This window comes from Alligator mississippiensis, chromosome 6 (assembly GCF_030867095.1).
Source record: "Alligator mississippiensis isolate rAllMis1 chromosome 6, rAllMis1, whole genome shotgun sequence".
Taxonomy (NCBI): domain Eukaryota; kingdom Metazoa; phylum Chordata; order Crocodylia; family Alligatoridae; genus Alligator; species Alligator mississippiensis.
In genome coordinates this window covers 25,193,095-25,209,730 of record NC_081829.1, presented here as the reverse complement: position 1 = coordinate 25,209,730, position 16,636 = coordinate 25,193,095, and the positions used below count along the sequence as shown (strand labels likewise).

At 42.0% G+C, this 16,636-nt stretch overlaps 1 protein-coding gene across 4 annotated transcripts in view; it reads left to right on the top strand.

Moving 5' to 3' along the window:
- The window catches only part of USP54 (ubiquitin specific peptidase 54), a 204,447-nt gene extending 188,457 nt beyond the window's left edge, over nucleotides 1-15,990 (top strand). For 3 of the 4 annotated variants that reach the window (XM_014601451.3, XM_019497156.2, XM_019497155.2), the window contains exons 18-24: nucleotides 557-676; nucleotides 1,825-2,014; nucleotides 4,102-5,555; nucleotides 10,599-10,717; nucleotides 11,968-12,105; nucleotides 13,309-13,495; nucleotides 14,554-15,990. In XM_014601451.3, coding sequence (XP_014456937.2) covers nucleotides 557-676; nucleotides 1,825-2,014; nucleotides 4,102-5,555; nucleotides 10,599-10,717; nucleotides 11,968-12,105; nucleotides 13,309-13,495; nucleotides 14,554-15,203 — 2,858 coding nt within the window. In that variant the 3' untranslated portion in view covers nucleotides 15,204-15,990. Of the gene's footprint in view, nucleotides 1-556; nucleotides 677-1,824; nucleotides 2,015-4,101; nucleotides 5,556-10,598; nucleotides 10,718-11,967; nucleotides 12,106-13,308; nucleotides 13,496-14,553 lie in introns of those variants that run through there. The other variant, XM_059729723.1, reaches the window with a different exon arrangement.
- The last annotated feature ends 646 nt before the right edge of the window (nucleotides 15,991-16,636 follow it).

Below are 16,636 nucleotides of genomic sequence, written 5' to 3'. Positions count from 1 at the left end.
TTGAAAAGGACTTGATTGAAATCTGTGGATGCACCAATTTAACATAAGTTGCAATTTTAAATACAATACATGTAATTAAACTGATACAAACCTCTCTGCGAGGCTATTATTGTGATTTAAGACTACTTTAATTTTATTTAGGTAAATTTGAATTTCTAATGGACATAAACTGAAGTAAGTCTGGCTTAAAATGAAACACTATCACTTCTGTGTTTTGTATCAGTTTAACTAAATGCATTTTAAATAACATCTCATGTGAAAACAATGTGACTTGCCCTTATAGACAAACCTTGAGAGTAGCTGCTGATCCACATCGTTCTCGGTACTTTTTATTTCTCTGACCAAGGTTGCTCTTCATCCTGGAGAGGTTTATAATATTGCAATAAATAGGCTTAAAAGAAGAGAAGAGTGCCTGGGAAAGATACAGCCTCTACAGGAGGTCTACTACATAAGACTGGCTGTACTTGAAGGTTTTGTGCTCTCAAATGGGAGGAGGAGGGTAGGAGGAAGATTTAAAAAAGAATGCAAATGAAATGAAGAGTGCTGCCCATTGCAGGGAGGAGTGATGGCTTTGAGAGGTCCATGCAGGAGGCAGACTCAATCTTTGAAGAGTCGCTACATCAGGAGCAGAAGGGGGATTGTGCTGCAGCTTTGGCTCTCTGTAACGAAGCTATATGTAAGTAACTCTAACCGCCTGAGCTATTGCGCTTTTGACAACTTACTAATGTTGCAGAACAGGTCTATAACATTGACTGGTCATCTGAATTCATCAGGTGGGAATATTGGGACTGGTGATTTCTAGCAGAATGCTGGGAGAAAGTACTTCCTCTTTCTAAGCACTCTTATTTCTGGATTTTAGTCTTGTTCTACTCTATCCCTCTCCTTTTTACTAGGATTCCCTTTGTGCTGCTGTTTCTAGTATGGCAGTAATGCCATTGGGAGACTAGTGTGTTCTTAGTGCTAACTCGCGTATTTCAGCAAGCACCCACTCCTGCCCCTCTATCCCCTAAACATTTTTTTCCAATCAGTAGGCTATTTTCCAAAGGTGTTTAAGCCCCCAGTACAGCAGTAGGAAGGGAGCATGAGAGTCTCCCTCTTCCGTTACCAAAGTACAAAGTATGAACTATGCTATACTTACTCAGCTGCTAGGAGGAAGAGGCATCAACATGTTGAAGGGCTTAATGTGTGCTGTGAATTATAGAAATATGTGCTATTGCATTCTTTTATTTTAGTATTTTTCAATATTTTATATTTTGATTGGCTGGCTATCCCACTCCACCCTTCATTTTCCTCTGGCTGGTTAGTGAGGTTGCAAACAGAGCAGGTAGCAGCATGGATTTACAAAGGCAAAAACATGTTTGTAGAAACTGGCTTTTGAGTTACAAAATGAGAATCAGTACATAGCCCTCATGAAAGCTCTATTAGCTTGTGTTCCAGCTGGCTATGCCTTGGTGTCAAAACCTGTCCAGTTCCCATATACGTTAAGGGACCTCTTGGTATAGTGGATAAGGAAAAGCATAGATGGAAGACTAAGAAAGAAATGGCAGTTGGAGAGAGCCCATGTTAAGGGGATAAGAGGTTTGGCTAAAACTTAAATTTTTTTTCCAACTTCATTTTGGTTTAGTTTTAATTAACCTGTTTGGACACATGGCTAACTTGAATGTGCATTAAATGGAAATGAAAGCATCCCTGTGAACTCTTTTGTGGCAGTATTTGCATGGTCCATGTTTTATGTTCCTGCTGCATCTTTTTTTTCTTTTTTTCCCCCCCGATTTTATTCTTTTTTTCTGTTTTTTGTTTCTGCTGTTTTCTTTTGCATTTTAGCTAAACTAAGACTTGCCATGCATGATGCCAGCTCTAGCACTCACAGCAGAGCCCTAGTCGATAAGAAGCTGCAAATCAGTATCCGAAAAGCACGGAGCCTCCAGGATCGCATGCATCAACAGCCATCGCAGCAGCTGCCGCCGCCAACCTGCCACCCACCACAGGGGGGCACCATGACCCAATTTACAAGGTAGTCCGAGTGTATTGCAGTTAAACCAGGTCTGAGCTGTACCTCCCAGCAGCAAGGTCTGGAAAGAAATAGCTAATGAAATATTCCCCTGATTACAGGTCTGAGCTGTACCTCCCAGCAGCAAGGTCTGGAAAGAAATAGCTAATGAAATATTCCCCTCATTACTCAAGACCCTGTAGCATTCTTCTTGTTTCAGCTCTGCTCAGATCATTCTGCATTATCAGAGAGCCTTCTTCAGTGTGTCCTTGGTTTTAGTAGAATAGGTCTTTTTGTGTACAAAATCAAACTGTGGACTGTAGTAGGAGCTTTTAGAAACTGCTTCTGACAGGCTCAGAGAACAGATGAGATCTCAGTGTTTTTATCGCATCGGAGACCAACCAGGTTGGCAAGCAGGTGTTGGTATTGTCCCTGCGATTTTTAAGGAGTTACTCCCCATTCCTAAACAAGGCCTTTGCAGAGAGCAGCTCTGATTCGTCCAACTCCAGGGAGGCCATTCTGCCAGAGCTCTGCAGGGAGAGGATCATATCACCTGCCCCAGCCCCACTGTCTCTCTTCTGCAAGTCCTACATGAGTGACAAGGGATACCTCACCTCGTGCTGACTCTGCAGACCTCTCAGCTGGTGACTTCTGTGCCTGGACTCAACCTCTGCTTCCTTCCCTAACAGCCACAGATGCAAATGGGGAGGGGAGCTGGGTCTTTGATGACTTGTGCTTGAGGTGACTTGACAGTTGGATGCAAAGGGGTGTTCCCACCTGCTATATGTGCATCTGCTAATTGGCCTCTCCAGCTACATACTTTGCAGAATGAGATGGGGGAGGAGGGATGTGACCAGGCTCCAAACCTGCCCTGTTGGGAGGGGAAGGGGACATGGTCCAGCCCCACAGGTGAAGGAGTTGCAGCCTTGCCTGACCTATCTCTGACTGACTGCATGGGGCTTGGGGTTTGGGAATTTGGCAGGGGGAAATGTGGCCATATTGATGGCCACCACTCTATGCTTCCAAATTTCCTGACACATGTGGTGGGCCAGATGTGATGGCTCTGTGGGCCACACTTGGTCTGAAAGCTGGAGTTTGAGCACCCCTGTGCTAGCTGTATCTTTGTCATGGGAGCTTTGATTTTTAGGGTCAGTATGAAGAGACAGATTGCTAGGGTTGTGATCATTCAGTTGTCTTTTTGCCCTGTAAGAAATAATTATCCTAATTATCCAGCAGCCTTTAAATGAACAGTGTTGTCATTTAGTAGATTCTGATTAAGATTAACACACTACTTCAGTGAACAGTAAATGTTGCTTTGAGTGAGGAAGGAAGTTTTCAGTTTGGTTTCAGTTACCTGGACCATTCCTGACTGTCCAGATTGTTTCCCGTTCTCTGATTTTATTAATTTATTACTTTGTTTGCATGCTAAAATGCAAATTAAATTCAGAATAAATGCAAAATGATCCACACGCTTTTATTTTACACAGAACAAATATGCAAAGTTGGTAATATGTGTAAATACTACAGTTATTTATTGAATCCCAAAACTAAGAGGATAAGGACAAAGAGAACTAGTAAAAATATATTAATCCTAATCCTTCCCTTCCCAAAATTATTCCCTATTATTTGGAGATACAGAACATTAGTAGAATGTTGTCTATTTGCATTAAATCATTAAGTCCTCTTGGGTGTGTTGTCAGAATCGTTTGGCCACTAATCTTGGAAAGAGACTTGTAATATTTAGTTTAAAAGAGATTAATGTGACCACATATTGACACATTCAAGCCCTTTGCCAAACTACTTGGAGTGTTGTAAAACAGCATTACAAATTATAACTATTTGAAACTTTGTTATACAAAATTAATTCTTAAAACTAGTAATTAATCCAGTGTGTTATATGTGGGAGTCGGTTGTAAGGGAGAAAAAAAGACTGGAGGGAAAGGCATAAAATGACTTATTTTTTAATTAACAAGAAATTCTTTGGGTGGGGATTTTGTATTGTGAAATGGTTTGAAGTAGATGTCATCAAATAGGAGCAAGTTCCACAGCTTAAGACTAAATTTAAAAAAAAGGGCCTACAAATGATTGGTTACCATTTCTGTGTATTTTAGTGAACAGACTGGCCCACTCCAAGTACTGCTGAGTCAGGAATTACCGCTGGAACCCAACAGAGAAGTGGAATATGGGTCCAGTTCTTTCTTCCATTCACCTGCTTCCTGCCATGAGTTGCACTCATCATTATATCCAGAGGCTTCCTCCCTGCCCCCTCCTGAAAGCAATCCACCAAACAGGACATCTCCAAACTTCCAGTCTGCTTCTGCTGATTTTGATGACCGAGCTCACTCTTTTCCCTATAGGCATGGGTTGGCTGAGAGACCCACAAAGATTAAGAATGATGCCCATCATGGTGTGGATTTTGATGGAGCCACAACCAAAGGGCTAGAAGACTATAGGGATTGCTGCAGCAGCAGCAGCAAGTTAAATGAAGTTCATGACATAACAGCTTCAGTCACAGCTCAGCATAAAATCAAGACTAATACAACAAACTCTGGGTCTTTGCCTACACTGTTTCCCTGTCCACATCCAGCACAAGCAGCATCTCCTGACAAAAGTGACCAACACAGTCCTTGCTTCACACTTGCAAGCTTTCCTGTGCAGCCCAGCATTGACCAGCTAGGGAGCTATCATTCCATGACTCCAGCTGCTTCACCCCCATTACTTCAGTGTCCCCTGGATCCTGTACAGACAGCAGATAAGTACTCCAGACCAAACAGCCATGAAACTTTACTGCACCCTCAGGATGAATTTGGAAAGATGGAGTCTTGCAAACCTGAGACCCGGACCACTAGAGGGCATGTTCGTTTCCTGGCAGAACAGTTTCAGAGAATGCATGGGGTCTGCAAAGAAGGTACTCATGAGAAAGGGTGGACTGCAGTAGTCTGTCAGGATGAGAAATCTCCACGACTAATGCAAGAATCCATCACCAATCTTTCACCCTCCGTCTATAGACAACAAATTCATCAAAGCCAAGAGAACAGAAGTTGGTCTTCTGAGAAGTCCCTCTCATCCTTGGATGTTAGGGATGGGTTAGTTTCCATGGAACGTTTTAGTGCCAAACACAGCTCTAAAAATCCTGGGTGTCACAATAAAGAGGAGTGTGGAAGAGGTGGGCAGAATGTAACAGGCTCTGCAATCTGCCAGGAAAAGCACACACATGAAAGAGGCATGAAACAGGTAAATGATGGAACTACTTCTGGCATGGTAGTGTCTCTGCCTGTGAATCACTGGGTGGATGATGTTAAAAGTTGTTACAGTTCTCAACTGGAGAGTAAGAATACCGAATGGCTTCTGGTGCCTATGAAGAATCCATCGCTTTCTGATAAGAGAAGAGTTAGAGATGACTTGGACAGGACCCCAATGCAGCTGCACCCACAGTGGAATCAGGACACAGAACAGGAGATCTCTGAGCTGGAATCCCTCTATCAGGCTAGTCTGCAAGCATCTCAAGCAAACAGGTCTGTGCTGGGAAGAAGGGACAGTGCCAGGCATCCACTAGGCCAATCAGGTGAGAATTCTGTAATTGCTTTACATCAGGGTAATATTTTATTCCTGAGCAAGATTTGAGCCTTGCTTGCACACAGTTCCTCCAGTAAAACTAAAGTTGTTTTGGGGTTTTTTTGTTTGTTTTCAAAACTTATTTAGTTAAATAGGTGCTTGTTACTTCAATTCAATTTACCAGTAGCTTATTTTTGTTTGTCTTTACTAATATAGATCTTAAGCTGAAAGACACATGTGTCTTCACAACTGTACACCTTTTTAAATTGCTCTAAAAGCGCACCTTTAGTTAAACTGGTGGACGCTTGTGGGTAAAGAGATTTAGCTGGGCTGGAAGGTTTCAGATTTGACTATTATGGGCATCTAGGATGAAGGAATGGCAGATTTCTGGTTTCTGTGATATATTTACAAACTGGGGTGTTAGATGCCTGGCAGATATTACATTTATAGTGTGATTTACTCATTAGTTGCAGCATAAAACACAACATTCTGCATGTTTGGCAAATTTATGGCACAATATGATGAACAGGCCACAAAGATGTTCCACATTTTAATGTAGAACCTCTGTGTCTTGTTTGTATCATGCCCTATTTTGAATGTGGCATGCTGTAGTGGGGTGCATGGTATAGTCTTAAATGCCCCTTCATGGGGAGCCTATGGGCTGCCCAAAGATGGAATTATTTAAAGCCACTCTGTGTAGTCCAACGCTGGGTATGCAGCAAGGGCAGCTGGTGACCCAGGCTCTCTGATGCCTAGCTACCTGCACTACAGCATGGGGTGCATGCAGCTGGGCATTAGAGAGCTTCCCAGTCTCTGGGTATATGCTTGTCATTCCAGGCCAGGGCATATGCAGCTGGGGCTGGGGATCCCCTATTTCTCTGGTGCACACTTTCACTGGGATCTAGGGCTCTTCCCACCTGATCCCTGGAGGCAGACCTCAGTCCCAGATCTGAGGCTGCTTCTTGCCTGATCTGCAAGAGCAGTCCTGATTCTGGGACCTGGGGTTGCTCTGCGCCCAGTCAGCAGGGGCAGCCCCAGATACTGGCTTCAGGACTTGGGTCTGCTCTCCACCCATTGAAATGTGGGCCAGTGCAGCCCAGCATCAGGGAACCAGTTCTGTAGTGCCAGGCTGCACCATTGGCACTGACACATGGGAGCTCAGCATGTAGGGCTATGCCAGGCTTCCCCATTCTGTGGTTGCATCATTGGGATCTGAGGAATTTTATCCCCATCCCAAAAGTCATGCATCCTGCTGTTCATGATCCCAATAGCATGATTATTTTAATGTCAGGGGCCTTAGGTTCATACTACTTATGTGTACATATAGACAGTTGCAGTACCTACACAAGATGCTTACTGTGCAGTAGCTTGTTACTACTGCACAGTAGTGTTGCATGGCATGAACTGTGATGCACTGCTGCTGCGCATTACTAATGAGCTACTGCGCAGTCAGCATCACCAGGAAGCCGTGCGGGGACGGTATTGTACATGAACACCAGTTACTGCTCAGTCACTTAGTACTTGGGTATGCATGTACTAAATGACTGTGCAGTAACAACTGCACAGTCAGCATCTCATGATATGTGGCCAGTGTGTTGCAACTTAAAAATTCAGAAAATCTCTCTTTTGACTGAAATCTTCTCTCTACCAGGAATGGATAGCAGTCAGTATAAATACAGTATACAAACATTTTGATTTGTTTTGCATTTTTTATCAACTGTTTTTTTTCTCCAGGTAGTCTCTGTATGTTCCTGCTTGTGTCGCATCAAGATACCAGGTCACAAATTCTTAGAATCCTTTAATGAGCAGTGTGCATTGAAGTTTTTCACTTTTGCTTTTTCCTTCCCAGGGAGGATCCCTAGTCTTTGAGAAGGGAAGTGATCCTAACTATCCTCTCTTCTTTTTAATCTCCAAACTCACTAGCAAGGTCAGATCAGAGGTAGTGTCCTCTGTGCTTCCCTCATCACTTCTTTCTCTTCCCCTTCTGGTTCTTCAGGGGCCTTTTTTCATTAGTTTTAATTTAGGTAATCATGGTTTCTTAAGAAAAACAGGAAAGAGGATGATCTTATTGTACAGGCATTATTTGAACCCACAGAAGTGAGACAGCTACCTTGCACTTTAGCTAGGGTGGCCACTGAAGCATTCCCAGAATACAGAACATCTTGGTGAGGGCTCAGGGAGCTCAGGCATGAAGCAGCGCCTCAGCTCTCCCTGTGCCTGTATGTGCAATGCATCTACAGCTCCTCACGCAGGTGCAGAGTGATCAGCACCTGGGATCCTCTACCTCCCTCCCTGGCTGGCTCAAAACCCAGCTCCTCCTGGCTGCGCACTGCCCAATGTCTAGGCACAGTCAGTAGAATCACAAGAACAAATAATTGACATATATTTCCACCAATGCACTGAAAAACAGGACTTTTTGCAGTCTGTTCCTCATTCAGGGGGCAGAAACAGACAGGGGACAAAGGGTTTAAAAACAGGATGATCCAGGATAAAACAGGACCAATGATCACCCTAACTTTAGCTGATGTGCTTTTTAGGCCTAGTTGACTGTGCCTCTGTTCAAAAGTCAGGCATCAACTCTAACTAGCTCTGTGTCTGGCATGAACGACACCAAAGTTCATGGATCCATCTTGACTGCTTAGGTCCAGGTTCAGGGATCTTACATGGCTGACTCTAGAAGTCACTTGTCAGTGCAAATATTTTCAAGTTATTTTAGTCCAGCGTTGAGGACCTGCCACCTTGTTAGAGTGTTTATATATCCAGTGTGAATAACTTTGATGTCTCCAGATTGGTCAGAATGACATTTAGTCCAGTGCCTGCAGTTAAGGCCTTGTTCGCTCTGTGCTACATAAATGGAACCAACCCCTCTGGATTGGTAATGTGTAGTGTGTGTGTTTACACACACATGCACGCACACACACACACACACACACACACACACACACACACACACACACACACACACCCCTTCACAAAACTGGCTGAGTATCTGCAGTATACCTTGTGAGCCAGAACTCTTTTCAGGTTGCATTAAATGCCAAGGATTTAATGCCTTACTTGTCAGGGAATTCAGAATTGCCAGAGGTAAGGGAAAAAAAAGAGAGGGTACCAAATGCCATCTCAGCTGATTCTGTGTTCTTTGTAGCCAGTACTGAAGTCCCCAGATATATGTGCATTAGTGGAACTGCCAACAGTAGCCATTTCTAAAACCAGCACGCTTGAGACAACAGTCTTGCAGCGACTCCTTTCAGGCTTTGGTCTATGCATCTCAGATTCAGCTACCTAACGTATGTGAACGGAGACCACTGCCAATAAAAGTGGTCATGCTTTGCCCTCTCTGCAGCACTAAGGGGTTTTATCAGTTGCCTGACTCACAATTATCTTTCTTGTCAAGGAATAGATTTTGGCCCATTGTAAAATGTGCATATTGTGTTCACTTTCAATCCTGCAAAGGAGGTCAGGTTATAGGAAAGGTTCCTTACCAGTGCAACTGGGTCACACTTTCATTAGCTAGAGCTGGAACAACTGACGGACTTGTTACTGTCCTTTTTTAGAGGCCATGAACACCTGAGCCATAATCCCTTAGGACATTTGGCGTGCTTTACTGTGAAAGACAAAGAAACAAGGGAGCTTTCTCTCTTGTTTTTTTGATGTGCTTTGCCATCTGAGATGGAGGTCTCAAGTGGGGAGGGGTGGGGAGGTTTTCTGCATCCATCTTTCTCAGGGAATTAATTTGTTTTTCCAAGCTTCAGTCACATCCTGGAAGTTGGATTCCATGTCTAGGATATCTACAGGTCTTAGATTTGGGCCACTCAGGCAATGGTTATATCTTTGGGCCTAGACACACAACACATAACTCATTTTCGCAGGTGTAATTTTTTTTTTGCTGGCCTTTTTGACTGGTGTAAATGATAATGAAATCTAGAGGAGGCAGATAGTGAGATATTCTGGGTGATGAGCTTAAATAGGTAATAACCTGTTTGCTTACAAATGGCTACTAAATAGCTTTGGGCACGCAATACCTAAACCCGTTTATTCCCTGGGGTAGTTCTTTATTGGATTTAAGGAAGTTTATACAAGTACAGGGCCGGAATGCATTTGTATGGGGTTTTTTTTTGGGGGGTGGGGGGGGTTACTCCTTTTTTACACCCTTTTTTTTTTTTACACTCCTTTTTTACACCCTTAGAAAAGCTGATTTTGCCAGTGCAAAAGTGTTGTGTACAAGCCTTTTAAACTCCCTCCAAGTATTGGAGACATAAAGTGTGGAATTGAGGATCTTCTGTTACAGTTCAAAAGTTGCTCAGATGTATCAGCCCATGTATCTCAATCCATGATATGGAAGTTATTTCATCACCTGAAGATATTGAGAGATATACACTTTGGCCCAGCACAGTTTCCAGTAGCTTGCCTTTGCCTGTCCTGAATCACAGTTTTTCTAAAGCTGCTGCTTGAAATTCTACATTCTCTGTCAGCAGTTTTCCCTCTAATTTAAGGACTATTTAGGGAGGATAAGAGATTGCAGTCAGTATCTATATACTTGACTTGACATGCAGAATGGGCACTCATTTTTGGCAGTTCATCAATCATTAATGCTAGTATTTCTTAGCCTTCCTGAGGAGGGTAATCTGTGTTTACTAAACCTCCCACAAATGGAAATGTGCAGAGGCTACTAGAAGAAAGAATGAAAGTTAACTGGAATTCTTGGAGACAAGTCTCACCATGTTCACGTGCCACATCTATCCTCCATGCTATTTTGTCACCTTTTGTTTCGTGTGTACTGAATTAAAGTGGTTGGGGCCAGTCTTTTTTGCCCACATGAGGGCAAGGGAAGGGGAAGCAAGTATCTCCAGCAGACTCTGCACTAAAAGATTCTTGGTCCTGTAAGTGTCAATTTAGAGGCTAATTTAGAAGAACCTTTGGTTAGTAGTGTATATCCTTTGTTTATATATATAGTCCATTCATTTCTGCTTCAGGTAGGCTTGAGATCAGCGAGTGTGCCACTGATAGAGATTTTCATTTGGAATTTAATCCCACTACTTTATTTCTGTCCTAGTCTCTGCAAACGTAAATGCAAGGAAGTTGCATACTGCAGCTGGTATGGGTCTCTCGAAAACGCCGACAGCAGAGATTGAACGCAGCCTGTATGGATCCATTGTCTCTCCTGTTTCTAAGGTAGCACCACATTAAAGAATGTTGGAGGGTGAGGCCTATAAGGCTGTATGTATGTGGAGATGGAGGGATCAGTTATTTCAGCAGCAAAAGAAGTAATAAATGTCCATAGGAACGGCAGTGTTCATACATATTAAACATTAGAGAATGCTAGGTATAGACCTTTTCAAAATCCAACAATAAGTATAGTGATGATTTGGGATAAATGCTACACTTGGACAGTAGTGTCATCTAAATTCTTTTTGGGGCCATGTAACATAATTTAGGAGCTAGTGTCTTTAATTGTATTATTACAGACTGTAGGGAAGCATATCACATTATGAAAATGATATAAAATGTTTTATATTGCTTACTTTTGTGGTTTCCTTCTTCATGTTATATATCTACAGCTGTAGCATTGTCTTTCGTAAACTGTCACCTTGCACATTATGAAGCTACGAGGTTCAACTGAGTATTATGCACAGTATAATAACTGACATCTAGTATTCTTTGAGTGAGAGAGAGAAGTTAGGAGGAGCTACAGTGTATCGTAGGTTGTGATACTGTCTCCAAGACCTTGGGAATGTGTTCTATCTCCTTTTCCTAGTAGTGTAACAGTTTCAGCTCATACCATATGCTTTTCCTAAAACAAGACAATTGAATAATGAGCTGTAATATTTTAGTGCTTGTACCTCAAAGCATATGGGTACCTTTGGGTAAAAAAAAATTAAAGACTGATGTGTATGAACCTGAAAATAGAGAAGGAACTAATTTCCTATCCCAACAGAAAAGTAGATTTCCAACCTAATAATTCTGGACTTATCCAGATTTATGAAAAGACAGTTCCTTTGGCCCCTTCACTTCCCTTTTAGATTACATTTTGGCATGGTCATCATTTCCAACACTGCTTATCTGGGCTACCAAGAAGACATATGGGGCAGTAGTCAGTCCCTTGGCTAGATTCCTCCCACTGGAGGGCTGGAGATCCTCGCTTTAAGTGTTTACAGGATATTGAATTGTACTTGCGCAAATGTCAGTACATTATAATGTGGAAAACTAGTCACACAAATAGCATTTTAATAAGAAATTCTAAAACTTTTATTTGCTTTAGTATCTTAAGTTAGTCTTGAATGAAGGAGTTTGAAAAGAAAAGATCAGCATATTTCATGAAGTTCATATAATTTATCACATTTTTATTGACCTCTTTCCCTAAACCACTGTATAGCACAGGACCCATGGAGAGACCTTTCTAAATGTAGTAATGTTGTTTGCAGGTCACATATACCAGAGACCACAGCGGGGAGCCAGAAGAGGAGATGTACAGTGCAGAGAATTTCCGTCGCATTGCTCGCAGTCTCAGTGGGACAGTCATCGCAAACAAAGAAGAGACCCTGGTCTCGTCTCATAGTTTTGTAAGTAGGATGATCAGCAGCATTATTAAGAGCGATCTTGGGGTGAGCAGATACCACCTAATTTATTTCTTCCTTTCCTGTATCCATCTTCTCTAGCAGCAGTTACTAAACAAGAAAGGCATACAATTGAAAAAAATTGATATTAGCTCAGAAGAGGAAAGCTTCTTCCCTAGCCACATTAGGGAAAGCTAAGAAGCAGCAGCACTGCCACACCTGTCCCCTCAAGAATTTTTTTTCTCCTCTTCTTTGAAAGGGCAGAAAAAAGATCATCACTTAGGTCAGTGTGGTTCTGCTTTTGAAGGGAAGGAAGAAAAATGCTGCATCTAATTGCACCCAGTAATGTTCTCCTGCATATCCTCAAAAGTAGGCAATTTTCTGGAACTGCCAGTTTGAGAAAAACAGGAACAATTTGAACACACTGGTGTTTAATGGGGCAATTTCTTTGAAGAGGGGAAGCTTTGAGAGTATTCTTTAATGTGAACTATTAGTTTTGGTGTGTCCCCACCTCCACTTTCCATTGCCTATGTTTAGACTTCTCCAAAGGAAACCTAAGAACATTAGCTCTGTTTGAAAACAGCTGAACAAGGAGGATAGACAGGTCTGTTTGCAAAGTTATTGTTTGTCAAAGTTGAATGCCATAGCAGGACTCTGACTTTTGAGCTTTAGGCATTGTCTAAGCATACACATTTGGGTTTTTTTCCCTAAATCAGTCCAGTTAAACTGGTGCAAATCTGGGTGTATAGGTAGGGGTTCAGACAAATCTATCTTTTACTGCTGCAAAAGATTCAGCTACCCAGAACAGATACCCTACATCCTTGTGCAGCTCTTTTATAAAGCATGCTGGGTTCCAGTAGTGTACATCTTTGTGTTGTGTTGGGACAGCACCAACAGGGTTCAGTGGGAATAGGCCCATTTACTTTTTCTACTGCGAGATTATTCTGAAAAACGGGTATGTGAACCAAAATTTTGTCCCCCCCCCTTCCCACTCTGAGCCAAACGATTAGTCAACCCCCACCATTAAAACATTCACCAGATGAGTCTTCCAAAATGAATAGTGTTACCTTGCATTTCTTTCTTTCACATACAGATGCATGTACTTGTTGTGGTGACTTATCCCTGTCATTGCCATGTTCACTTGATTCAGCTCAGCTCTGTTTAATCATCATTTGTGGGTTTTTTTCCCCTTTCTCATTTTGTCAAAAGGAAGCATCAGATATGAGGAGAATGCCAGTGGAAACCAGGCACCGCTCTTCCAGCTCTACTTCCCTTCCTTTTCCCCATGACCCTCCTGTGTTACCCTTTGATCCCCAGCACAACCCAACCTGGCTGCAGCACCTGTCCCATGACGTATTGATGCCTAGCATGGTGGGCAAGGCACATAGACCATCAGGTAATCACGGGGCTTTTTGCCCTCCTGCATGATCAGAAAAACTGTGTGCAGTTTTTACCCTGCTGTTTCTGAAGCACAGCTTCTCGGGCCTTGTCTGTCAATGATGCTTTTACACCTGCCTCAATCTCTCCAGAAATTTGGACGGATAAATCTATCATTCTTCTTTCCCCTTTGCTATCCCTTCCAAACTGCTTTAATGTGTTGTGCTGAGTGACTACAATATAAAGGGATAATTTTTAAGTTGGAGGCATGGCTGTTGATTGTTTAAATGTAATAATAGATGCACATAATTACAATTAATTATCATTTATAATAATTAAATAATTAATTATCTAATTATTATAAATTAATAATTAAATTATTAATTATTAATTAATAATTAATTAATAATCAATTGTTAATTATAATTATTATAATAATAATTATTATTATTAATTAATTATTAAATTATTCTGGAATTAATTCCAGAAGCAGTTCTTTGAGGTTACACTGTCATTTTTGCTGGCCAGATACCTTTTTATGTGCATCTATAATGATTAATTGTAATATTACAATTAATCATTATAGATGCACATAAAAAGGTATCTGGCCAGCAAAAATGACAGTGTAACCTCAAAGAACTGCTTCTGGAATTTACATTTTACTGTACTTAACTAGGTTGTTTGTCATTTTAAATAGTCTTATAATGTTACAGAAAAAAAGGCTATGAGGGATTCACAAATTCCTTAGAGTTGTGCTCCACCTAGGTCTTGGTACCCTGAAATGTTCAGCTATTGAACCATTTGTATGAAGGGTGGATAGTAACTACCTGTGAAAGAGTTGGCTATAGGTACTATGTTCTATGAGACACATTCCTTCAAATTCCACTTTTTTGCACAGTCTCCTGGGATTATGATCCTAGCTGGAATTGACTAGTTTTCACTCATTCAAAATCCATATTACAAGAAATGTCCTGGTGTAGGGCTGATTCAGTTTAACCTTTCCAATCTGCAGGTGGGCCACCATTAGAGGCTTTGAGAGAAAAAAAAATTAACTGAACAAACTCTTTCTTCCCCCAGGAGATCAGAAGAACGTCCAGAAACTTCTGGTTATGCCTGACGGGGGTGAAACTTTCCAAGGTGAAGACCACACAGGTGTGGCACTGAGCTATGGAAGTCTCCCCTGCACACAGAAATGCCCCTCTGCCCAAGGGCAAAGGCCTCTTGATCAACATTTAGGAGGTGGGGCATCAAGTCTCTCTGGCTGTTGGCTGCAGTTGAGCCACACTGCTAGACAAACAGTGACATTGCCAGATAAACAAAAAATGCACTTGGGATTCCCAGGCCAATCAGACAAGGGCTTACAGGAAGACTTCCTCCAGCAGCCCTTACAATATCAAATGCTAGAGTCTTATTCCATCAAGTGTAGACCACCATCCAGCACAGACTACAGCACCTTAAGAGCACCATGGGGGCTGCCTTGGAATTCTGGTCACCCTCAAGGTTGTCCTGTGCCACCTGCTCGTGCTAAGGTGCCAGGTCCAAAGAGGGTTGATATGCCCCCAGAAGAAGATTGGCGGCAGAACAGCTATACCCCGCAGCCAGGCGGAAGGAGAAAACTGCCAGTGCGTGTGGCGGATGGTGCTTTCTCTTCTGCTTCTGAAGCACGCCGAAATATCATAGCCCGAGTAGCAGCAGCTGCTGCCACCAGACAAAATAATGGCTGGTGAGGCCTTCTTCAAATCGGTGTGACCCCAACAATGATAAACTTCCCTGTGAACAGACCATCTGCACTGTAGCTGTTATGGAGGTGCTGTTTATTGTAAAGCAGCAAACTTTTTCAGTTGGTGTTTGTGCCAGTTCTGTTTTAAAATATAACTATACAGTATGTGGAAGCTAACTGCAATGTGTTTCTTTTCTGGTATTGCTGAATTGCTGTCTGTGGGGGAAGCTCTCAGCTATTTCAGTCCCAACGTCTCAGCAGGAAGTGTTGTAGGGAGTAGTAGATATAAGGGGCACTGACTATGAGGGCACACACACACACGCGCGCAAAAGGGACCACACTTTTATGGTCTCAGTCATGAAACAGCTTTGGATAATTATTTGCATACAGAACCAGCCCACTTATTTTTTTCCTTTTGTTTTTTTCTTCTCCCTCTCCTACCTCTTACTAGGGTAAAACTGATCTACCTTCCAGGTTTCCAGTAAAATCTAAACTCAGCCGGACTGGCAGCTAGTGAGGCAAACCCACCATTCATTATGCTGATATCTCAAGCACAGACCACAGCTGTAGTTGCTATGTAGGGAAGTGGGAAGGAGACATTGCCCCAACTGATAAACCAGAACTTCCCCACTTCTTTCTGGCAAACTAACAATGCTTCAGACAGAAAAGACTGTTAATGCTGCACGCTTAATTACACCAATGTAAACACAAAATACGTATAACTATTTTAGGGTCAAACATACTTGCTTTTGTAAGTATTTTTTGAATAAATCTATGAAAATAGTTCTATTTAACTGTCTGTGTCTGACCTATCTTTATTATTGTTTTTATTTGGTTTTATTGTAGTTGGTCTGAAAGCTATAGTTGGCCGCATGCATTAACAGGAATGAACAAGCTTTGTGTGCACAGGTCCATCAGTAACAAAGCCTTTATAATGGAGCACTTCTGAGTAGGACAGAGCAGTGTGTGTGGCATTCATTAAGTTGCCTCTGCCACTGGCCTACTTTGTTCCTTTGCCCTCTGTCCCTCACTCTCCATGCAAAACGAGGATAGTGAAACAGAACTCCTCTTGGAAAGTCTTTTGAGATATTGGGATGAAAAAAGTGTTAAATACAAACAGGATAGTACCCTGCATACTCAAGCCCTTTCGTCTTCTAGAAAAGGACCTTCTACATATACTTTGTCTGTAAATCTGTACAACAGTAATCTGTTGCAATAGAAGTTCCCACCCTAAGGGAACTGTTGTTGTTTTTAAGTATGGATGGTTTGCAGGTGCTATAGCAAAGGTAGGTGTGTGCTATCATACAGTAACAGCAAAATTGAGACTATAATTATAAATCCATTTCCATTTTCCCAAATAGGTATTGGTAAATCTAGACTGTGCTGTACTGCCCCCTAGTGCTCCATTTTAAAGGTACTTGCAACATTATCATCCTATTT